The sequence below is a fragment of the Octodon degus genome, unplaced genomic scaffold (genome assembly GCF_000260255.1).
Source record: "Octodon degus isolate 3935 unplaced genomic scaffold, OctDeg1.0 scaffold00187, whole genome shotgun sequence".
Lineage (NCBI taxonomy): Eukaryota > Metazoa > Chordata > Mammalia > Rodentia > Octodontidae > Octodon > Octodon degus.
In genome coordinates, this window is record NW_004524763.1 from 1,316,271 (window position 1) to 1,341,263 (window position 24,993).

General features: G+C 39.5%; 1 protein-coding gene across 6 annotated transcripts in view; it reads right to left on the reverse strand.

Annotated features, from left to right (window-relative positions):
* Cblb (Cbl proto-oncogene B) overlaps positions 1-21,166 on the reverse strand; it is a 218,102-nt gene extending 196,936 nt beyond the window's left edge. For 3 of the 6 annotated variants that reach the window (XM_023704093.1, XM_023704091.1, XM_023704092.1), the window contains exons 1-3: positions 21,054-21,134; positions 19,679-19,860; positions 4,946-5,196 (exon numbers count right to left, since the gene is read on the reverse strand). In XM_023704093.1, the coding sequence (XP_023559861.1) occupies positions 4,946-5,196; positions 19,679-19,846 (419 nt within the window). In that variant the 5' untranslated portion in view covers positions 19,847-19,860; positions 21,054-21,134. Of the gene's footprint in view, positions 1-4,945; positions 5,197-19,678; positions 19,861-20,783; positions 20,944-21,053 lie in introns of those variants that run through there. The other 3 variants (XM_023704090.1, XM_023704089.1, XM_004643958.2) reach the window with 2 other exon arrangements.
* Positions 21,167-24,993: the final 3,827 nt, after the last annotated feature.

Sequence of the window (24,993 nt, forward strand, 5' to 3'; positions counted from 1 at the left end):
AAGATTTTTTTAATCTAGCAGTTAATTGGAAAGATTCTCACCCTGACTAACTATATATACTGATACCTGTGAATTAAGCTACTGCACTGCAGATGGTATTTTGTAATATTAGTTTCATGCTTGGAGTGCCTGTCATTCTGGTCTTCTGAATACGGGCTGCTTGTCATGACATACCAGTTGCTGCTATGATGTCTCTCAGGCAGATGGTTGTTCAAGAAGAAGGGGGTGGTGAATGAAAACAAGAGACAGGAAAAGGAATATTGTGAGACTGTCCTGCTTCAGGGTTGTATATGGTGAGATTTTTGGACTTAAGTGTAAACATAATAAGTATATAATTCTTTATGCCTATTTTAAAAATATATTCTAATTTTTAAATATTTTTATCATACTCTGTAGGTACTTAAAGTTCAACATATCAATAATTGAGGAAAAATACCTGTTCCATATTATGCCTAAGATGCTTCATATGCAGACAGATAGTAAGGTTAAGCTTAACAGCCTAAGTTGTATGGTAATAACAATAAGCTTGTCTTCTGGATGGTTAACAACCTAAGTTTGCAGACCAAAATTAGAGAAAAAGGAGGGCTGCAAGGAAAGCCAACATCTGGCCCTAGCCTTCTAAGGTCAATTAAGACTCAGGACATATGAGAACTTGTACTGTAACGTCATATAACTCGGTAGTATCTGAAGTTTTCTGATCAAGGAGATTATGGGGCCAAAGAGGAAAGTGATCGATGATGTAAAGTGTGCCTAAGGAGAGTCACATGGAGAGAAAACATTCACTCAGGCTTTCTCAGAAAGCACATTGGCCAAGCAACGGCTGTGACTCATCCACATGGCTGACACTGACAAAGGTTCTAAATCTGAGGTACAGGATCTCAGGATAAATCCTGAGGGGATTTCACTGACCTTATCAGACCCAAAAGCTACAACCCTTGTTGCATAGGTCCTGCTTTATCTTGGTCTTAACCATCCAGCAGAAAAGTATAAAAATGATATATAAGAAGTAAAGCCATGCTGTTATGTTGAGCTGTAGGGGTCTCAGGTCAACAATTTCTGACATTGCCAGTCAAGCAGAAGACCCAATACTATTACGGGCTGCTGGACCGTTTTAGAATATTTTGCTCAGTTTACATACCTATAATATTCAAATAACAGAACTTAACAAAAAAAGGGTATACAGATGAATGTCCATTTCTTTTCTGTGTATTCAAAGTGGTTAGGATAGATATATAGTTACATTCTCTTAATGAATAAAGGGATTTGTTCTAATGGTGTTTGTAAATAGGATATCATGTCCGCATCTTGTACAGTAATTAACCACTAGGAAGAATGTATGCAATGCGTTAATTATTGAAACTGTTCTACCAATTTGAAAAAAAAAATTTAAAAAAATAAAAAAAAAAATAAAATAAATGGGAAAATTAAAAAAAAAAAAGAACTTGGTGTACGCCCGAAATTACTGAATCACCATCCTCAGAGATGCCAGCTCAGCACACTTTAAACACTCAGCTAAAGAAGCATCAAGTCAATGTGGGGTTCAACTGTTTGCGCAAAAACGATAAATAGTTAAGACCCATGTGGAAAAGGAGTGCAAGAGAAGGCACTTCGCTCCTCACATTCAAAGGTGGCACACAGCCATGAGGGTGCTTCCTCCTCCACCAGAAGTCATCACTCTGCCCATGCACAAGGCCAGAGGTTTCCATTGTTCCTTAGATGGGTATTTTGGCATTTTTCTACTGTCTTTTTCACATTTGTCTAACTATAATTTCTGTCTCATTCTTTCCACAGGTCCTGAGTAACTAGGAAATATACTGAGTGCCACTTATTTTTTAAATTGTATTTTTCTACTTATTATATTTAATATAAATTAAGTTTATGGAGACGAGCTTTAAAACTCAGGTGATATACTTTAGCAATCAATTAAAACAAGAGTCAGTTCCAGAATGCTTGAACTTTTTCCATTTATACTTAACTGTGAAATTCTTTGAGAAAGAGGTTTAATATTGGTATAACACAGATGGGGTAACATGAGACATCTTGATTCATCTACTCAACCAGCAAAATTTTTCTAATAAAGCACAAAATCACTTGAGGCAATGCTTGTTCAGTCAATGAACTCCAAATTACTATTTCTGCTATCACTATCGTTCAGTTTAGCTTAGTGTTACTAACAGCCTTGAGTTATTTGCAGAATGAAAAGATTATTCAGAGAATTTACAACTTAATAATAATTAATGTCTTATATGTTCAGCAGTCTTCCTAGTCAACAATATACTGTGCTACCTAAGCACCATGAAGATTTTCTAAGCAGTGTGTTATGCTCTATGGAGCAAAACACCAGAGAGTTCCATGCGCAACAGCACATTTTATGCCAGTTTGCATTTAGAATCCTAAGGGAATTTAGGAGTGAATGTGTACAACTATACTGGTATAAGACAACAATCTATATCCTCACACCAAGAATTGTACATTATTGTGAACTGTGATTAGACAATGATTGTTATGATTTGTGTCTGGATGTCCCCTCAAAGCCTCATGCCATCACAGAAGGGGCTTTCTCAGAGATGGTTGGATCTAGAGTGTAAAAAAAGTAAAGTATTTTTACATGAACCATACTATTTCCTTTCACAGCAAAGAGAGAAATGAACCTTGCAATGCAAGGACCAAGGGTGCTAGGCTTAAGGGTGTGAGTGGCACCTGTCCTGAGCACCCTGGATAAGATACAACGGACGGGAGGAGCTGCAGTCATTCCCTTGCTTCTGCTATCTTCTTCCTGGCATAAGCTGTTTCTCCTTTGTGATGCCCTCTGCAACGCCACCCTACCTTGCAGCCAGCTGATTATGGACAGTGAGATAACCTCTACACACTGCAAGATAACTAACCCTTCCCTCCCTTAGCTTGTGGGTGTTGGGTGTTTTGTCTCGGCAACAAGAAAAATAACTAGGACAATTACCTAACACAGGGTTTGCTTTAAAAATGCTGGCCACAAAACACCATCAGAAAATGAAAAATGGATAATAGTAAAATCCAATTAACTAACAAATTCTATCTTATGTTTGCATTTAGGAGAGAATGAAAAAACTCACATGGACACGTAAGATGCAAATATGAATGCAAAGACTTTATAGAGTCATGACCTCATGATCAGCCAACATCATATGATCTATCATACACAATCAACTTCTAGAAACGTCTCCCTGAAATAAATGCTTCCTAAAAAGACAAAACTTTTTTTTTTTTTTTTGTGGAACTAGGGATTGAACTCAGGCCCATGCTCTTGCCAGGGAAGTGCTTATTCCACTGAGTTATCTCCCTGGCCCTAAAACAAAATTGTTAAAAATTTGTAAATTAATGGTAATTATACCATATGTGTTAAAAAGTATTTTATATTTCTATTAAAAATGTTCACCAATTCTTACTTCATCAAACTAAAACTTTGTGTGCATTGAAATTCCTAGACCGTGAAAATCCTGATATTCTATACAAAGTAAAATTTAATGGACTGCTTGGCTAAATCAAGAACTCCAGTAATACTAAATTTGAGTACTACAGCATACATAAATAAACCTTGTTTTAGTAAATAAATTGTAGGACTACAAAGAGAAGAAAGTTTTAAATATTTGAGGGCTGTCAATATAGCTCAGGAGACGAAGCGCATGCCTAGGCACACGTAGGGACCAGGCACCACATGCTACGCTGGCCCAGCCCCCGGGCGTGCCATGCCAGGACCAGGCATGGTAGTGCATGCCTGTAATCCCAGTGGTGGGGAGGCTGAGACATGAGGACCACTATGAGTCTGAGCTGCGTACCAAATAAATAAATAAACGAACATCTGGTTTTCCGTAACTTTAGTTATCATGAACAGCCTAGAAGAATAAACAACCATTATAATACCTCTTTACCAAGTAGTGGCAATTCAGATTCTGGTTGGTGGTTCTGGAGACAGTCTTAAGAGTTTTAAAAATAAAGGCGACAGGAAGAGTTACCACCCTACAGAAGTATACAAACTGTGGTCTAAGAATGTTCCGTGATGAGCTCAGTTACACAACTGATTAGATAAGTATGTTAGAGTCCATCTCCAGTCTACAAGCAAATTTTAAATATATAAAACATTTATGGTATTTAACCTCTATCAAAAGTTTTTGGTTTTTTTCCTGTGTTTCAATTTAATAGTTTTATCTGTTGTAGCTATTTGTTTGGACAGTATTTAGGGTCTATATATCTAGAAAACTAAATTTTCCATTATAAAATCCAAATGAGTTGAAAGCATAAGTGTATACAAAAAACTGCATACAAATATTTATAGCACCTTTATACACAACTACCAAAAGAATTCGAAATAACTAAGATGCTTTTCCATATATGAGAGGGAAAAAAAAAAAAAAAACCCTGGGCTATAACCGTATCATGGAGCAATTATTCAGTAACATAAAGAAATGAACTATCAAGCTATGAAAAGACATGAAGAACCTTAAACATATATAAGTAAAAGAATCCAGTTCCTGTCACGGCCACAACAGACAGATGACGTTACACATTTCTGAGAACCACAGAATAAAAACAGCCAACCTTAATACAAGCTCTAGACGCAATGTTGATAACAAGGGACCAATTTTGGTTCAGCAGTGCCAACAAATATGCCACAGTAATGCAAGATGTGAATTGGAGGGGCTGCTAGTAAGCAAAACTGGACACAAAGAACTCTATTTCTGAGCAATTTTTTCTGTGAACTGAAAACTGCCCTGGAATGAAAGTCTATTAGAAAACTTTGAATACTGTTTTATAAACTGGCTAGCATCACAAATTTCTGTAAAACTCAGAGGGAAAAGTAAATAAAACAGATGGCATTTCCTTGAAAGGAAGCACATGGTGACATCTGTGTCAACTATGAGACAAAAAACAACATACATGACCTTCATTGTGAAGTCCGAAGTATTCTTACCTGTCCTGTGACTGTTCTTCATACATCCTCTCCTTGCCTTCTTTGAAAAGTCTTATTGCTCGCTTTGACTTTTTCATTAGACTATCAATGTAGATTTTGAAATATTCATTCTCGCTCAGTTGGGCAAGCTTTTGGTTGTCATCATATTTACTCAATATAAGCCGCAAATGCTGGTAAGTATCAGGTAAAATATCAAGTATATATGGCGGGCTATTTTTCAACTGGAGTTTGGGATTTTGACACAGTCTTACCTAAAAACAAAGACAAAAGTAAAGTATTTTTACATGAACCATACTATTTCCTTTCACAGCAAAATGAGAAATGAACAGAAATAACTACTTTTTCATATTCCATAATATAAATTACAACAATAAGTTACTAACTCCAGGTGAAAAAGAACTGTATTTTTCTACTACTTTCTTATCTGCTTCTTGTCTTGTGCAGACTTCTGTACCACGCTCTTATCTTCAATCCCAAAAGCTTTTAGTTCCCTTTGCAGTACCCCAGCCTCACAGAGCTCCCACATGCTAACCACTGTGTAGATATCACAGTATAGAACTGTCTTTTTTGATTAAAAATGAGGAAACGTCCTTCTCAGTGGACAACCAAAGGCTCACACTCAGACATTATTTACTACACTACAATCACTGTGAAAGCTCTCTCACAGACTTTAATTAACGTTCTGGCACATTGTTTCTGAACCCCCAGGAGAACAGAACAAAGAAGTATAATTTTAACAACTGAGTTATTAAGTAGTTAAATGGTGTCAGGTCAGAACGAGCCTGTTCCACTTCACCCCCATGTCTAGCAGGCCTATAAACATGCAGAACATAACTGTCTGTCAGTGTGTTAGGTGGTACCAGACTACAAGGGCACTTAGGACTCCTATAGAACTGAAAATACCAAAAGCAGGGTGTGGTGGCAAATGCCCACAACCCCAGGACTCAGGAGGCTGAGGCAGGAGGATCTTTGCAAATTTGAGACCAGCCTGGACTACAAAGTGAGCTCAAGGCCAGCCTGAGTTGCACAGTGAGACTCTGTCTCAAAAAGACCGAAAAAACCCTGAAAATACTTTATGGCAGCAGAAAGACAGCAATTCAACTAGGTGCTGTATTCACTTCTAGATGTTGGTGTGACTGGCTGAAAATAAACAAGCCCACTGCTTTTACACCTGCTACGAGGGCACCAAGAACTCTCCAATTAAACAACTGTTTAAAGCAAAGTCTTCAGTATTTGCACAGCAGCATACAGGGTTTACAGTGCACACCTGTGCCATGGTTACATCTACACGTGAAAGATTTACTGAGGAGAGGGAAGGAAACTTCTGGGTCATTCAGTTAAGTGGCCCTCTCTGAAAGCCCACACCCTGTATGTGTTTGGAAAGGTTTTAAGAGAAAAAATATTTTAAAGCCAAGGGAATGAAGTCTGCGCCCTTTTGTAGTATGACTTCCCTCTATGACATTTAACCTTGAAAACATCGGGTGGTGCCGCAGTGACCAAGGGCATTTCTCACATCTGGTTGACAGGAAGTTGAGTTGGAGATACTTTTTGTTTGGTTTGGGTTTTGGTCTTTACAGGGTCTTGCTATGTAGACTGGCCTGGAACTCCCAGCGATCTTCCTGCCTCAGCCCCCTGAGTGCTGGGATTATAGGCCTGAGCCAATCTGCCCTGCTCAAGAGATAAAATCCTTATACAGCATTTTGAGGACAGCTGAGGTAGGCAGTCTTTCTGCAAATACTTAAATTACTGTCAGCAGTCTGCAACATGGAAGGCACAGAAAGAAACACTACATGATCTCACTTATACAAAAACCTAATATTTTTAAGTCAAGAAAGTAGAAACAAAGTGATTTTTTTAGTTGTAATTTTAAAAGTTTTATTATATATATTGAAGACATAGCATATTTGTGTATATGTAATTATAGTCAAATGATTATATTCAAACAAAGTAACAGGTCTATTACCTTTTATTTTTACGTCTGTTACCTAAAATCTATTTCTTTAGAAACTTTTCAATGTACAACACAATATTATTAACATAGTCCTCATGCTATATATTAGCTATTTAGACTTGTTTATCCTACCTAACTGTAATTTTGTACTTCTAGACTTAATTTTATCCACTTCCTCTCACCCCTGGTAGTTTATAAACAATAAAAATTCTTTTAAAATTACAACTAAAAAAAGAATGTCTTCAGGAATCCTTCAAAATCCCATGGTGCTGAGCCAAAAGATGTCTTCAAATCTAGTAATATGAACATATCTCACCGTACTGACGATTGCAGTGTATGTGGGTAATGGAAAGAATTAAACAGAAAATGTTCAGACCCCAAAACTAATCTAGCCTATTTCACTGGAATTCACAGATTAACAGCCTTTTAACATTCGTAGTTGTAGTGAATTTTTCTCATTCCTGAGAAAATATACTGTCATCCCATATTTTGTACTTTTCTGTAGTCCCACAAAACATGGGTCTACCCCTGGATAAGTATAGAATTCCCTAGGACAAATGGAAAATATTTATTTATTTATTTACTTATTTATTTATTTTGGCAGAACTGGGGATTGAACTCACACCCTTGCACTTGCCAGACAAGCACTTATTCTAGTGAGTTATCTTCCCAGCCCCTGGAAAACAGTTAAACTCTAATAATCTTCTTTTTGAGGGGAAAGGAGGGCAGGATTCGAACTCAGGATCTCACACTCACCATGCAGGCACTCTGCATTGAACTATGTCCTTGGCTAAACTGTAATAATCTCAAAAACCACAAATATAGTAAAGTACACAAATAACAAATGAAAAAAAGAACACTTATACTATCTTTAAGAAATCACTGTCGGCTGGGGAGATGGCTTAGTGGAGTAAGTACTTCCCCGGCAAGTGCAAGGGCCAGAGTTCAATTCCCGGTTCTGCAAAAAAAAAAACCAAACAAACAAAAAAGAAAAGAAATCATTGTGTACATGTGCATGCGTGCGCGTGTATTGGGAGGGGATCTGGCTCAGATTACCAAGCGTCAGAAATTATGACAATTAAGGCTTCCACTAAACATGATGTTATAGGGGCCGGGAAGAGAGCTGAGTAGAACAAGTGCTTGCCTGGCAAGCACAAGGCCCTGAGTTCAATCCCCAGTACCAGGAAAAAAAAAAAAAAAGATGTTATAGCTTCTCCACCTTGTATACAGTGTCAAAAAGGAACTGTTTACACATGGAACATAACTAATGAATATATATACACACAAAAAAAATTTTGTATAAAGAGTTCAACTGCATTACTTCCTCTATTTTATAACTGAATTCAAACAGGTAACTCCAAGGTTCAGGCTTGGTTTAAATATAATTTTATCTTAATCACCAAGCAACTCCTTGCAAAGAGAGGATGGCTTCTCCTTTACAATATTTGATATTATAATAAATATCAAATATTTATAAAGTACAACTGAAAGTGCTGATAGTTTTTCTACTGCTTTTTATTTTTGTGATACATGGATATGCTCAGAGAAGCATATTCTGCCCTAAGGACAGATGAAGTTCCAATTGTCAATGACACAACAAATCCTGCTTGAAGTAAGACATGGATCTACAATTCTTTAATCCAGAAGATGCTCTTGGAGTACACAGAAATTTCAAGAACATGGCCACCAACCTCCTACAGCACAGTTTCATTTCAGCAACATGGACAACACAGTAAAGACCAATAAATTATTAACTTGTAGTTAAGGGACACGGCAGTGTCAAATGCATTTCTTCTACCTTTAAACTAATTAATAAAAAGTTTCTCTCAGGTTTTTTCAGGTATTCCAAATTACTATTCTTTGACAGACATATTTTTAAGTTTTATATATATTTAATTCTATTCTCTACTTGACCTTTTACTCATTTGTTGTGCTTAAAACTGTAAATTCATGTGGGAAGGTATTACTTTATTGGGTGAAACTGCTTGAGTAACTTCTCTATATACCAGGCACTGAGCTTAGTGCCAGGAAATTACAGATGACTAGAATATACTTCCTGCCTTATGGAGGAAGAAGAAACATGGCAGAAGAAACCTACTTCTCTATAATTAACCTGAGAGCAATGTAATTCTTGCTGTAAGGGATCTTAGTAAAGATCCTATCCAATCCATTTATTTCCAGTTAAGGAAACTAACAACTACAAAGATGAAGGGACTATTAAAAAATCATTAATCCAATAGGCACAAAGCCTACATCATCTAAATCTCAGGCTGCTACTTCTAACTATATAGCAATTTAATTAGAATTATGCATGTAATTAATGATCCCTTCTAAACTCATTTCCATTTTAATTTTATTACATTTGCAAATGTACAGGAACTTCAAGACCCATTTCTTAATTCAACAAAAGTTTATTCTGTTAGCTATTGTTTCAGGCAATAGGAATACAAAAGTAATAAATCACATCCTGCCCTCAAGGAGCTGCCTAGTGGGAAAGCTTGGTGGCTTAAGGTATTATGGGAATGATTTAGGGCTGGGAGGGAAGACATTACTAAATTCTGTAGGAGCAAAGAAACATTTCTGCATACTCACAAGAGTGACCATAGAAACATACCTAAAATTACAAAGAAAAATGCACCATGCTAAGCAGCAAGCTCGTAAGCAAGGCTATATTATATGTAAGTGGTACAGGACAGCTAAATAAGCTTTGTAGGCTACACATCTCCAAGCGCAAGGCACAATGTGGAACTACTGCATGCAGTTCATCGATTGGATTACTATTAAGCACCATGACTGATGGGAGCTTCTGCTGAAAATGAATAACCTACACCAGGACTATGAATTCTAAGCAGGTCAAATTCAATTCCATTCAATAAATATTTACTGAATATCTCCCATGCCCAAGGAACTGCAAAATCCCAGAAAATGAAAGGTGCTTTTCCAAAAACTGTACATTGGGAGAAAAAAAAAAAATCAAGCTAACCACAAGGTTAAAGTTCAGATGCAAATGAGTTAAAAAGCTGCCAGAAATATCTAGTTGCCCCCTAGAATGAAAGCTGGACCCCACACAGAAGAGCTTTTGCAAAGAAATCAATCTCTAGTCAAGTTATACAACACTGAACTTTTCGATGGCACTGATACACAACTTCTTTTTTAACTAGTAGCCAAAACTGTACCCAAATTAGACTAAAAACTCCATTAGAGTCATTGACTCAAGGGTTCTGAAGGCCTAAAGCAGACGTTGGAAATCACAAAGGGCAGCGTCTCCATTCTGACAAGATAATACCGTATTAAAAGCAACTCCAGGCAGGCTGCTCAGCAGGTGATGCTTGGACTTGGGAATGAGGAGCTCACGCCACAACACACCAGTGACTTCTGTATGCAAACGTCATTCCAAAACTTTTAAGGAGATGTTCTCTGTATACAAACTCTGCATTGTTTCAGATACACAAGAATGTACTTTTAATGTATTTATAACACACACATATGTAAATAAATATGCAACTAGTCACACATATAGATCATGACTACACAAACACGCAAGCACACACTCTACCATATCAAAGCAAAGATACAAATAGAGAAACAGGTTTGACTACTACTATATAAGAATTTTCAAGGCCATTAATTCTTAGAACAGTTTTACATTTAAAGAGATTTCTGGCTGTGCCTTAATGAAAATTTCCAGCCAAAAGGTAATAAAGAAGTATTACACCAATTAACATATTCCTTGCAAAAAAGGCTCAAGCCACTTCCTGAAATAATATGAAAACTAGTGCCTATTTTCCTCTTGTTTATTATCTTGCTCATTGCAAAAAGCAGATGTCACAGAGGAGAAGAGACTAGAAGGAAGAAGGGAACAAATAAAGACTTTTCATAAGAAATACACAGACATAATACCCATGTCATTACCGAATAAGCCTCTTTGTTTTCTCTTTTCCTTTTCCTTTCTTTCTTTCTTTCTTTTTTTTTTTTTTTTTTTTTTTTACCAATGTTACATGCTTATATCTGGTAATTGAAACAACTAATTTGAAAACAACACAAACCTCACAGATAACAAAATTTAGACACAAATTTGATAATATCAAATAGAAGTGGGAAATACCCTTTTTAAAAGTTGACTTCCTATGGAAAGAGAAACTCACCCTCCGTGGAGCACTGTGTTTACCTCTCTTCATACCAGAAATACCGACATCAGAATTGAGCAAACTCAGCATCTGCCCCTGCCAGCTACTAACTTTACAGTCTCAGGTGGAATTTTCTTCTGGAAAGTTTGTAGGGTATTATAATTCTTAGAAGATGAATCCTAAGTTTCTCTATGCAATGCCAGAATCTATTCAGCAACCATATTTTCATTAATTAGCACACATCTGCAGTATATAAGTCATTGTGAGGAACTGGTATAGATTCATAACACACATGAAGTCTCCCCCACCTTCTCCCTCCTTTTTCGGTCAGCATCAAATTCATTTATTCATAAGTTTATAAGAACTTATCAATTATCATACATACAAATCCACAGGCCAACATGTAAAACACCTAAGACAAATATGCTACATCAGGGGAAACCTATAGATACATCATGTTAGATTACAATAATTTTTTTCTCTTTCTTTATTCTTATTCTATTTTATTTGCATTTTATATATTTTCTCATAAAAGAAACCATAAAATAGGTAAGCTTGTGTGCCTGATTTACTTCGCTTTATGGTCTCAAGGTGCATCCATTTGTCTACAAATGACTTAAACTTTATCCTACTTTATGGCACAGTAGTACTGCACTATATAAATTGTTAGACTGTGTTTATCTGTTGATGGACATATGGCTGCTTACAAGATTTAGCTATTATAAAACTGTGCTGCTATTGACATACGTATGCATAAATCACTGTGGTATGATGTCTTTACCTCTTTGGAAAAGACATCTAGAAGGGGAAGAGCTGGCTCAAAGAGAATTTCTACTTTTAGTTGTTTTAGGAATCTCCACGTGGATTTCCACAGTGGTGGCACCAGTCCTGCCAACAGCAAAGACACTTTCCTTTCCCAAGCGCCCCATCCCCCTCCCGCTGCCTCTGCTGCATTTGGTTTTGGTACTTATTTCCTCCATATTTTACATTCCACCATAAAGAGGCAAAGTTCCTGCAGGTTTCATAAGCATGTAGCAATGAGGTAAAGGCCACTTTGCCGGGAGAAACATGACTTTTAAAAGATCTAGTAAGATAAAATTCTTCATACTATCTGCAACCCTTTTTTAAAAAGTCTGGAATGTTCTGAGTAGGAAATAAGTCTAACTCCAGGCCAGCCACCCTGTCAGCTGACATGGAAAGCTTCTCCAAAAGCGAAAGACTCTGAGGAAAAGATTTAGAGATAAAATATCCAGTCCCTTTACAGGTAAATGTTAAGAACAATTTTTTAAAATTGGGGGCTGGGGAGATGGCTCAGTAGAATAAGTGCTTCCCTGGCAAGTGCAAGGGTCTGAGTTCAATCCCTGGTGCCACAAAAAAAAAAATAAAAATAAAATAAAATTGGTATTAAAGATAGTATGAGTGAGATTAACAAATATTTAAATTTTTTCTTTAACTGTATTTGGTATGGGGTCTCACTACACAGCTCGGACTCGTAGTGATTCTCCTATTTTCATCCTCCCAGCCGTAGGATTATAGATATGCACCACAACGCCCGGACTCCACAGGCTCAGCACCTCCTGGGGACAGGGCCGGCGCAGCATGTGGAACGGGAGATCAAACCCTGGTCCCAGGGGCTGAGGAGATAGCTCAGTAGAATAAGCGCTTGCCTGGCAAGCGGAAGGGTCTGAGTTCAATCCCCAGTTCCCCCCACCACCAAAAAACCCCAAAAACCCCTGGTTCCTGCACTTGCCAAAGCAGGTGCTTAGTCTGCTGAGCTATCCTGCCAACCCTAAATATTTAAATATTAACATGATAAAAACTATAAAATTTAATTGGGTATTATCAAAATGTATTTTTTACTACTAGGAACCGTTTCAGCAACCTACAAATATGTTTTAAAAACAAATCTTAAATATGCCAAAGCATAGTAGATAATAATAGTGATGGCATGATTAAAGTCATAAAAATTATTTGAGATGATCTTAAAATAAAAGATGAGAACAGATTTCCATTTCAAATCTGTTACTTATTTACTGACTTAATTGCAAGAAGCTTTGTTGAAATATATATGTTGCTAATTCTGTAAAATATAATTTTAAAAGTTTACATATTATAAATGTCTTAAATTACTTCCTTACAATCTAACATAAATTGCATAAATTCCCCCAAATCTTCCTCACATATTCTCTTTTTTCCCTCTTGCCTAAGTAAAAGTCACATACATCCTGTACTTGTTCCTAGCATTTCAGTCCCACCCTGTTATCTTAAATGCCAGCTCTTCAGGTACTCCTTCTTTCACATCTTAAATCATCCTCCGTCTACAGCCCTCATCAATCCTGAAACTTTTTGTGTGCCCACAAGTACACACACAAACATATTCGACCTCAATTCTCAAGCTACCAGAATTTGTCTCCCTTTTAATCAGGTATTACATTTCTAGAACAACTTTTTAAAAATCTTTTATTTCTTTTTATTTATTATTTTTTAAATCAATTATTTATTTATTTGGCACAGGGTTTTGCTATGCAACTCAGTCTCCTAGTGATCTTCCTGTCTCAGCCTCCCCAGTCTGGGATTACAGGCGTGTGCCACCATGACTGGTTTCAATGGCCAGGACAGTGCGCATGTGACCAGCATGGAATGTGGTACCTGGGACCGAACCTCGGTCCTTAGCATCCAGGCAGATGCTTAGGCCATCAAGCTATCTCCCCAGCCCCTAGAACAACTTTTTCTCTTTCTTTCTTTCTTTTTTTTTTTTTTAATGTATTTAGTACTGGGTCAAGTGTCTCCCTACATAGATCTGATTCACAGTGATTCTCCTGTTTTCAGCCTCCTAAGCACTGGGATTACAGGCACAGGCCACCACACCCAGTCTCAATCACAGTCTCAGAGTGCCCTGGGGGTGGGACTGGCAGGGCACTCCGGGGATCCAACCCTCCTCCCTGCATCTGCCTAAGTAGCCACTTTAGTCCACTGTGCTATCTGGCTGGCCCTCTTACAACAACTTTTAAATAATCCACATACTCCCTTTTATCTACTCCCTTTAATCTATCTTCATCACTGCTGGGAGATTATTCTCTAAGGGTCAATAATGCCTCCTAATCAAGTAATACAATGAGTTCCTAGATGTTCTCCTGGTATGGTTTCCTGTACCTGTGCTTATGATTGTTAGAACTTTAACCTCTTCATAAAGAAGCTATACCTAGGAAATCAATGTATTCCAATTCATTTTCTACCTCTTTCATCTTTATTCTTCAAAAGAGTCTCTTTCTTCTACTGTCATCTAATTACACCCCCATGCTCCAAACAAAAATTTGATTCTCTAACTTTGCCGCTCTTCTGCTACGTGTCAGAAATCTCTTGCAGTTTTATAAATTGAGCTGCTACCTTCTGCACACATTAACCAAATACTGCATAGTTCTCTAAGCAAATTCTCTCTAAAATTGGACACTCAATCTTCTGATTTCAGATGTTATTTCACCCTGGGAGATCAGACTCAGCACAGCTGAAAACAAACTTACACACCAGCCCTGAGCTTCCTCTTTTCCTGCCTCTGCTCCGCATCTTATTAAGGGCCTCACTGCCTTCCGAGTCAACTAGGCTGAAAACCTCAAGAGCCACTTTCACTTCTTCTCTTTCATTCTCTAAGGCTGACAAGGACCTGCAGGTTCTTACCTCCAAAATGCCTTCCACGGGTAAGCCAACGTTTTCTGTACCCATGGTCAATGCCCTAAGCCAACTGTGTTATCTCTTGCTCAGATGGCTTTAATTCTTCTTCATCATTATTCCTGCTTTCAGTTTCCTTCTCTTAATCCAACCTTCAAAGTCAAACAAGTACGGTGGCAAGGGATAACTGATTTTTCTTCTCCCTTCTTCTACCAGTGGCTGCCTTCCTACCGAATAACTTAGGTCCAAGTTCTTTGACAAGGTATTCAGAAGTTTCAATCCTCTCGTTTACCTTCTTTCTCAACAATCTCTCATCATTTCTTCTGGGTAACATACCCTCCACTGCACTGAGATCCAAACAATCCTTTAGGAACACCTGGCTCGGCCTCTCTTAGTGCTCTATTCTGCACCAGTTCTTACCAAGCAACAATCGCCTCTACCACACGCTACGGCACAGCACTTTACCAATATATTACATTCAGCTGTGTTGCATGCTTACTTAAAAATGCCTACCTTACCATATTTGGGATTTGCCAAATGAATAAGGAGGTCAACAGACAGTACATAAAGCAAATTTGAAAGAAAGAAAAGCTCAAAATACAAACAATAAAAAATTGTATAGAACTTACAAGATTACTAACTGAAGCTTTCATTATATACATAATTTTATCACCGAGATAAAGTATCCGTAGAATTTCTTCAAATCATTTATTTAAATAAAGTTGTTGTTGTTGTTTTTTGGGGGGTTTTGTATTTTTAGGGAAGGGTCTACATGATGTTCTGGGTCTCACTACTAGATGGGCCTCCTAGTGATCCGCCTGTGTACAGCCTCCCAAGAGCTGGGATTACAGGTGCGCACCACCATGCCCAGTCTCAATGCCTGCTCAGGGCGCCCCGGGGGTGGGGTTGGCACAGCGGGCCCAGGGATTAAACACCAACACTGGCTCCTGCTCCTGCTTGCAGGCACTTTAATCTGCTCAGCTATTTGGCCGGCCCTAAATAAATTTTTTCAAGAAGTTACAAGTAGCAAACTTTGGGATCACTTTATTCTTAGAATTCAAAATTTATGTTAGTAGTAAGTAAAATTGTCCGCACACTTAATGTACTATGGTATTATCCCCTATCCGTGCTCAGGCATGGTTTTAATGAGGAAAAGGAAATATATGAAGAATAATAATTCAGATAAATGATATTGCCTGTATCAAAGCCTCAGGAATGTAAGATGCTCAAAACCAATCAACACACAAGTAACTGGCATTCAAAACCCCCAAGTTTTAACTCATAAAGTCTACTTTACAGGGGTCTGAGGAATTCAATTTAAAATTCACTCTTTAATGTAATATAATCTAAGCGCATCTTTGATGGACACCTTCTAAAATACATTATGATCACAGTGAAATTATAGAAAATGAATAACATTGCAAACTTGACAAATGTACTAATGGTAAAAGGCAGGAAAAGGCTATTTGGCATCATCATTTTTTAAATGCTTTTAAAACCCTTTTAGTAATGTAATTTCAAACAAATGACAAGGACAGCAAGACTAAAACGTGGGTAGGTGCTCAATTTGCTGTGCTCTTTAGCATGAATTAATTATTTTCTAATTTCTGGAAAAATATACAAGTTCGGTACATTTAGCACCTAATAGATGGAGAATTATTCTTTTCTGTTTTCTATCACCTGGCTAAGATTCTTGCAAAAACCACATTCAGGAACCTCATATTAATAAATTATGATTTCAACCATACTGATTAGCAATCATTTCCTTACCCTCACCTCAGCATTTCCAACAAGAGGATAATAAGGCAATGCCCAACAGAGTCAAGACAGAAAACGGAACACTGGCAAGAAAGCAAGGTGGCCACTCTCTCCTCTCCAAGCACTATGCTTTGCATTGAATCCGTACTAAAGCCTCTTCCATTAGCACAAGGCAAGTATCCTTTCATTTGCATGCCTGATAGTGTTCTCCGAGTTCCTGTCCAGGTCAAGGGCAGAACCATGTTTCTGCTAGCTTTATATCCTAGAAGCTGGCAGAGAGTAGGAACATAGTAGATTCTCAACAAATGCCTGCTAATTGGTAAAGAAAACTATTTCTGTATTACCTCTGGAACAAACTTCATATTTCATGTTGGGGTATTTGAATCTAGAAGTGTATCTGCAAGTAGAAGCTCTACCACTTTCCAAGAGGCATCCACTGATGGGACACTCTGGGCCATGCTCTTGTTCTTCTCTGAGCTCAAGTACATGCTAACTCTGTGGTACTAAGGTTGTTACAAAACAGTCTACATTTCATAAGGAACACAACTGAGAAATCACTCTCTTATTCTCAGTGACCTTGGAGAGAAAGTCTGCCCTCTGGAAACAGAACAATTAGTTCAAACAGGAATCTCAGTTCATCATTTTAAATTCTACATGACAAGAAATGGTGACACTACACTTACTAGACATTTCTTTTACAGTCTAAAACTGTTTCGTTGTCCATTAAAAAATAAAATGTTTTACTTCACAGTTACAGCTGGAGATCTGCTCTTGGAAAGAGGCTTCATAAAAAAAATGCTGCCTACATTATGAACCCTGCCTGTTCCTTAACGGTTGATTAGACCTGAAAATTGCTATTTACCATTATTCACAAGTTAAACTCATGCTATTTCAGTTAGTTAAAAAAAAATATAGCCAGGTAATGTGTCAAGGGATTAACCTGCAGACTAATAGTCACCAACCAATGTTGATACTATGAACCACTTCCTTCATTTCAGACAAATAAGATCAACACACACAGGAGATGTTTCTGCGTTACACACTTCAATGAAGTGTGTCATCAAACAGTACCATGAGGGCTTTTCTTTTCCATGTGATAGAGAAATAAACATACTGAACTTTTATAATAATTCACGTCATCTTTTTCCACAAACCCCACAGATGTATTCACCATTTTCATCTCTGACAAATAATGAAGATAAAGAGGGAAACTCATGTAATATAACTTTGCCAATACCAGACTCACACCCCCAAAGTAGAGACTTTGGATAACAGATTCTCTTGTGAGTCAGGTTCAACTGTTGAAGCTAAACCTAAACCCACAAAAGGGTTAATAAAGTAAATAATGACACCTCTCAAATGACCATCCATTTTACCATACTCATGCTAAAAAGAGAGTAAGAGGATGCTAAGGACCAGTTATAGACCAAAGTGAGACACATCACTTTTACTGTTTCAGTAATGACTTCACACTAACCATAGTATCTTCTTATATTAAATCTTTTTTTATTTGATGTTCTAACCCTCAATCACAAATATACCAAGTTGGACCACTCAAAGAATGGGGATGGATACAGTGTGACAGCTCCATTGTAAAATCTAATGCATCTGATGCTTACCACTTATGTAACAGATAAATTACAGCAAGCCTTCAGTTCCCTCTCTTACCCCAAGTAATGATTTAGGCAATGAGAATGCTCTCCTGATACACACACCTTAGAAACAGTAAGTACAGCTTATATTATGCCTGGCAAACATATGCACTTCTTCAAACAGCACACTCCTTATTCTTAAGTATCCAAAACCAAAACTTGACCCAAAGCGGCCAGTTGCAGTGTCCTGACACCATGACATCACTCTGTCTGGAGCACTTTAATGTAACAATTTGAATAAATTGGCAGAAGCTTAAATAGGTCACATTGAATCCCACAAGTAAGGATATGTATCTGGGAGAAATATTTTGGCTCTGCATTTAACACCAGTGGCTACAGAACAACAGGCCCATCACTCACCTATCTTATGCATACTTTCCCTAACAGTAAATGAAAATAAAGTAAATCTTCTCACATTCCTATCTTACCAATACTATGGACAATGTCTTTTTCTATAGCCTACATTTGCAAACAAACCAAATGTCACCACATGATATGGGGTAGGCTTTGACACACTCCCACCATGGAATATTTTGCTTCTTTCTCCCATTCCCCTTCCCTCCATTCAGCCCCTCTTCCCCTCTATTTACAAAAGCTTTGCTTCAATGGAATGTTTTGAAGCTTCCAGTTCTGCACTTACAGACATCAGAAGTCCTACCTCCACTAAATTTGTAACAAGCCCCAAATTTATGTAAAATAAACCCATCAGGGTTTACCAAGAAATACAGGCCAGTGCTACTCCTTCAAAAACAAAAACTGCTCCTCTCTGCAAAGCAGCAAGTTACATGTTAATCAATTTAATAATCCTACTTAGTACTGACAGCTAGTTTTACAACAGAACATTGTAAGGTACTTGGGTTGCCTTCCTAACTGGACCTCTCTGAAAACTGATACCCAGTCTGATTTCTCCATGTGAAGTTACAGTTTATCTGAAAAGCAACAAGCAGAAACCACAGAAGTTTCTGATACTCTCAGCTCCACCACCCCCAACACAAATTTTCCTTTCACAATAAACAATACGCAATTGACAAGGTTTCCTGTTTCAAAATGGAATAGTAGATAAAAGGAACTGCACCTATACCATTAACATCAAAAAGTTTCTTAATGAACAAGAATTCTCACATATGGAAACTCTCAAATACTGCTTCCTCACTTGAGGACTAATTTGGTGCTTTCCTCAATAAATACAGTATTGCACATATGATCACTGAAAGGACTCTATCAGAGACTTCTCCCAAGATTAGTTTTTGCATCCTCCGTTGTTATCTGACAGTAACACAACCTCACATAACACTGAACACTTCTTAGCCATACAATAGCCATACATCCACAAAAAGCAGCCAGTAGCAAAAACTCTGTGTATCTGCGTCCCACAAAGGAACTCTGAACCTTAAGAGTATAATAAAAGGTTAAAAAGTCCTTACTTTTGATGCAACTTATCAAAGCATAGAGGGGTAAAAATAGTAATACAAATTAAAAGACTGTCACCATAACGATAATTACAAAATAAGACTGCATAAATCAACCTACAGGAACCAAAGGGTGAACAGGGCTATGCACAGGCGCAGTCAAAACTCACCACTTTGTCCATGAGTTTCCAAGTTTTCTCCACAGTTTTTCGATCAGCTGCAGCTTGTTTGGGGGGGCCAACTGCATCCTGAATGGCATCAATAATACCCAAAATTCGGCCCTTTCTGGGGTTTCCTGCTCGACCACCAGGGTTTCTGCCATTCATAGAATTTGCCATCTGGATTTTTAGAGCTTTGAAAGGTAAATTAAATACAAAAGAAAAGTTAATTGGATATGAAAATATCCACCCAACAGAAACCAGAACAAGTTAACTTGTACCAACCACAAAATCAAGAGTCCCAGATGGAACTTTGCAATAATAGTGTGAAATTACCGTCTTTAGCCTTACACAAAATAAGGTTAGGAGAAGCCTTGGCAGATTTGGGTTTAAAATCCTTAAGTGTTAAAGATTCATCCCTCTCATGTTTCAAACAGCCAAAAGCTTAACTAAGAAGAGCCAACTCCTAACAACAAAAAAACAACTGCAATAGGTTCCCTGCACTAGATAAGCACACAATGTTCTCCGTCTCTGCCTAATCTGTGACCCCAGAATACATTCGGGAGCCTCGCTGGGGAACCTCCCTTGCACCCCAGCAGATTTCGCAAGTTACTACATAAACATAAAGCGCTCCGCCAGAGCACATGGACTTCTGCTGTCCACAAAGACGTGGGACTTGAATTTCCCCCGCAAAACCCACCAAGTAGGGACACACACACACACACACACACACACACAACACACACACACGGTTTTGTAAACCGACGCGGTGAGGAGTTACTGCTAGGACCTAAGTCAGCCCCAAACAGCTCATCCGGGAGAAGAGGCTGAGGCACTGACAAGAGCGGGCACCGAAAGCTCAGGACACTTTTGATGCTTCTCGCCCGCAGTCTCAGCCCGGCGGGCTGCAGGAAACCCAAAGCTTTGTTTCTAGACGTCTCTGCCCTCCGCGATCTCGGCTGCTGAGGGAGGACGGGAGGACGGACGGGCGGGCGGACGGCCGGACGCGAGGACAGCGGCTTCCCCGGCGCCCCGGCCCGCGCCCTCGGGGCCCCCCGCCCTCCTCCTCCTCCACTGCCCCGGCCCGGCCAGCCGGTTCCGGTCTTTAAATCCTCACTTCGAACAGTGGACGGCTGGGGCAGAGCAGCTGGCACCAGGGCTGCGCCGCTCCCTCCGCGCCCCTGCCCGGGGCCCCGGGGCAGGAGGGGCCGGCAGCCTCCCCCGCGCCCCGGGCTGTTCCGGGCCACGCGAGTGCGCGGGTCCCGCTCCACGCAGCCCGCGGAGTCGGGGCGCCCGGGCGGGGACAGTGTAATCGCCGTGAGGGCACGCTCCGGGAAAAGAGCAGCCCAGAGCGCAGGCCACCGAGACGGAGAAACGCAGGAATTACCGTCGAGACAAGTCCACGCCCGCTTCCCCTCCCGCCGGACTCGCGGGAGGCCACCGCAGCACGAGCCGGAGGAGGAGACCGCTCGCTCGCCACCCCACCCCTGTAACATACACAGGGCCGGGCGCGGGGCGGGGCCGGGGCGGAGCCTCACGCCGCCCGGCCAATCGCGCCCGTCTGCGCGCTGCCCGACAGCAAGCGCAGCCAATGGACGAGAGGCGCCCGTCCTCCAGGCGCTACCACCGGGTCCACGTCCTCTACAGTACACAATGGCCCCAAAGGAAGGCCCACGCGTCTTGAGGTCCCAAATGCAGAGGAACTCGGAGAGAAACGGACTTGCACTGCGTGAGAACCAAAGTGGAATAGCGAAAGGAAATGGAAGAAGAGTAGCAAGGCAGAAGAAAGCTAACCAATGAGGGGCGGGCAGGTAGGCGTGAGTGTAGGGAGCTGCGGCTGGAGCCAACCGGGCTCAAAGGCGGGACTTCCTGCTCCGCGCACCTTCCTCGTCTTTTGTTTCATAGCAACAGAGTAGAGGCTGGAAGGGCGGTGCTTCTCTACTCTGGGCGAGTCCCAGGCTTAAGAAATTCGTTTCCCTAGGGCTACGAAGCTCCTCGACCAGGACAGCAGCCAGGCGGGTCTAAGGCAGTTCCTTGTTGCCCATCATAAAACAGCAGCAGTCACCAAACCTCGCAAATGAGGTGTAAACCTCACCTCGTGTAGACTAAGTAAAAGCTGACTGCCAACTAAAACTTCCTAAATTTCTTAGCGTTTCCCTTTTACTATTAGTTCTAGAGAGATTCCAAATCAAACACCCGGCTAATGAGGAAGGCAAATAGCTGACAACGCTGGCCAAATGGTCTCTGCTAATCACGCCTGGGCAGTGGCGGTAAAAGTACTGGATAATGGCAAATACATACGTGTTGTTATTTGTTGTTATTCAGTACAAGTTTCTGAATAAATGACTGAAGCGAGCTCAACTATTTCTATCTTTTCTGAGTCATCTTTACTGTCTGTTTTAAAAGCTGCTTTGTATCTGCGGCTATTCTCTTCCAGCCTTTTTAGTCTTTCTGTGGCTCCAGCCTTTGTATCTACATCAAGGTGCACATCTGGCTAGCTTTAAAATGAAAAAGCTACTGTGCCAAGACCCTTCTTTCAACAAGATCATACACGAAAAAAACGACCGTCGTTTCTTTTTATTCCAGTGCTACCGCATAATGCTGTCAGCCATCACCCTAGATCTCCAAGGTTTGGAGCTCGCTTTCCACTAGAGTTGAGGTTTACACCTTGGGCTTCTCCCTGTGATGTTTTGCATCATCTTTTCAAAAACATTGCTGATCTTTTTCTAACCATTTAGCATTGTGAAGTGGTTCACTGTAGTCCTACTTTCTAGTAAATAAGCATTTTAGTAATGTGATTGCTACTTTGGAGGATCCTGAGTTGTACTTTATTCTGCAGCCCTAAATTTGGGACGTTACGATTTTTATTTGAGGAAAAACACAAAATGTGCTCTTTGCAACCAGCCGGGTTAGAAAATATGGTTTGAGAAGTGTCATTACTTCACCAATAATTAAGGTACAGTTCCCAATGTTTGCACTGTGTTTATATAAAAAAGCACTGGCCTATTTCACCCATCCTTATCTTCCTTATTCATGGGAGTAGTAGCTATATTTACTAAGGATAGATACACACACACACACACACACACACACACACACACACAAGCGCTGGATCGCCTTCAAAATAAATCCCGAAAGAGTGAAACTATGTTTAGGTTTTTTACATGCAACAAAACAGTAACTTAAGGGAACATTACATCTAAGTGTATTATTCCTATTCATTTCTCCACAAATGTGGCAATGCCAGCCAAGTAGTCCTTTCATACATACATATTAATGCATGTGCCATTCTCTTAACATTGTTTTGCAACTTATAGAGATGAGAATGAGAAAATGGTACTCTGTGGTAGCCAGCAAGTCATATGGACACAAGTTTTACACAGCATTCTGTACTCTACATTGTTACACATACAGACATGTATGGAATACTAATACATGTGTATTTGTGTATTAAATATACACATATATGTGTATATCCGTATAATCCAGGACTTTAGTCTCAAATAGCTTTTTTTCAGAGCTATCTAGAGTCCATGTTAAGTTCTAGAATGGCAGAAGTCCCCACTGAGCTTAACTTAGCAGAGTATTGTTATTCCTGATAAACTAACAAGGCAGTAGCCCTCCCAGCTAACTGTTGGCATGAGTTGCCGTGATAGGGCAATAAAGACATTCTGAGAAAAACTGAGGCACAAGAGACAAAGCCTAGTAAGAGCCTTCATACTGAGAGGCTCTAAATAATGTACAAAGAACTGTTTTCTTGGGAGACTGTGATACCAAGTGACTAAGTAGTATGCTTAGGTGACAGAGTCGGTTAAAGAAATAGTATGCTCGTTTCTACAAAACAAGTCAGTCTTGAGCACCATGCAGTTATTGAACACAACATCATTGGGAGCACGAGGATTTGAACTGATGTGGAGTGCACCTGCAGCCTCCTTCTGGGACTGTAGTGTTCTGGGAGATCCCAGAATGAGGCAGAATGCTGGACCTGCTACCTGAAGGAGCGCCCACCATGTGAAGCTTCAAGTGAGCCTTGGCGGCAAAGGTGCTAATGAACCCTGTGAAGGCAGCAAGGAACTGTTGTGACTTGAGTATTACTAGTTGGCATTATATATATGCCAGTAGGCTGGTGTCATCCAGAAAAATGCAAATTTTAGGATATAATTCATATTTGTATTGTTATTAGTACATCATGGAGTACACAATGATTATACTCTTTGTGGGGAGTTGTACCTCCCACATCCCACTTATCTTTTCATTGCCTTCCCCTCTCTTCCCTCACATGTCTGATTACTTTCTTTTAGCACTATGGTCACAAGGTGTATTCTACAAATGCCCTACACTTATTCCTTTTTTGGACAAAGTAGTGCTCCATTATGCAAAAATACCACATTTTCTTTTTCCATTCATCTGTTGATGGACATATATGCTTCCATGATTTATGCTTCTGTTAAAGTGGGTATGAATGTATCAGTGTAATACGATATCTTTAACTCCTTTGGGAAGATGTCCAGAAGGGGAATAATTGAGTTGAATAGAATTTCTGTCTTTAGTCATTTGAGGAATCCCCATGCTGATTTCTAGGTGGTAGTACTGCTTTACAGTCCCATCAGCAATGTCTAAGACTTCCTTTTCCCCTAGAGCCTTGTTCATGTTTATTTTTTTGATTTTTTGATGAGAGCCATGCTTTCTGGGTTGAGATGGACTCTCAGTGATGTTCTAATTTGCATTTTTCAAGTGACTAGAGATGTTGAACATTTTTTTCATGTACACTTGCATTTAAACATAGGAAATACATGTTTGAGGACAAAAAGACACCCTCTGAGATAAAGTATTTACATTTTTTCTGGTTTTCCTTTCTTTCATTTTCTGTTCTCTCTACATTCACAAGTTGGGCCAGGGAGATGGCTCAGTGGAATAAGCGCTTCCCTGGCAAGCACAAGGGCCTGAGTTCAATCCCTGGTTCCACCAAATATAAAAATAAATAAATAAATAAAAATTCACAAGTGACCCCTGTAATATAAGACATGAATAGATATAACTCTCTCATAACTTATTTGACCCACACTAGGTAAAAGAAAAAATTATTGAATGAATGGACTGTTTTCAGGAAATTGTGTAGGACATACAAGCTGATCCCATTTCTGCACAGTGCGGATTCAGGTACCTCACAATTCCAAGGAAGATAATACTATTTTGGGGTTTTTTTTGTTTTTGTTTTTGTTTTTGGTGGAACCGGGGATTGAACTCAGGCCCTTGTGCTTGCCAGGGAAGTGCTTATTCTACTGCGCCATCTCCCCGGCCCCATACTTTTTGTATACGAAATCTGC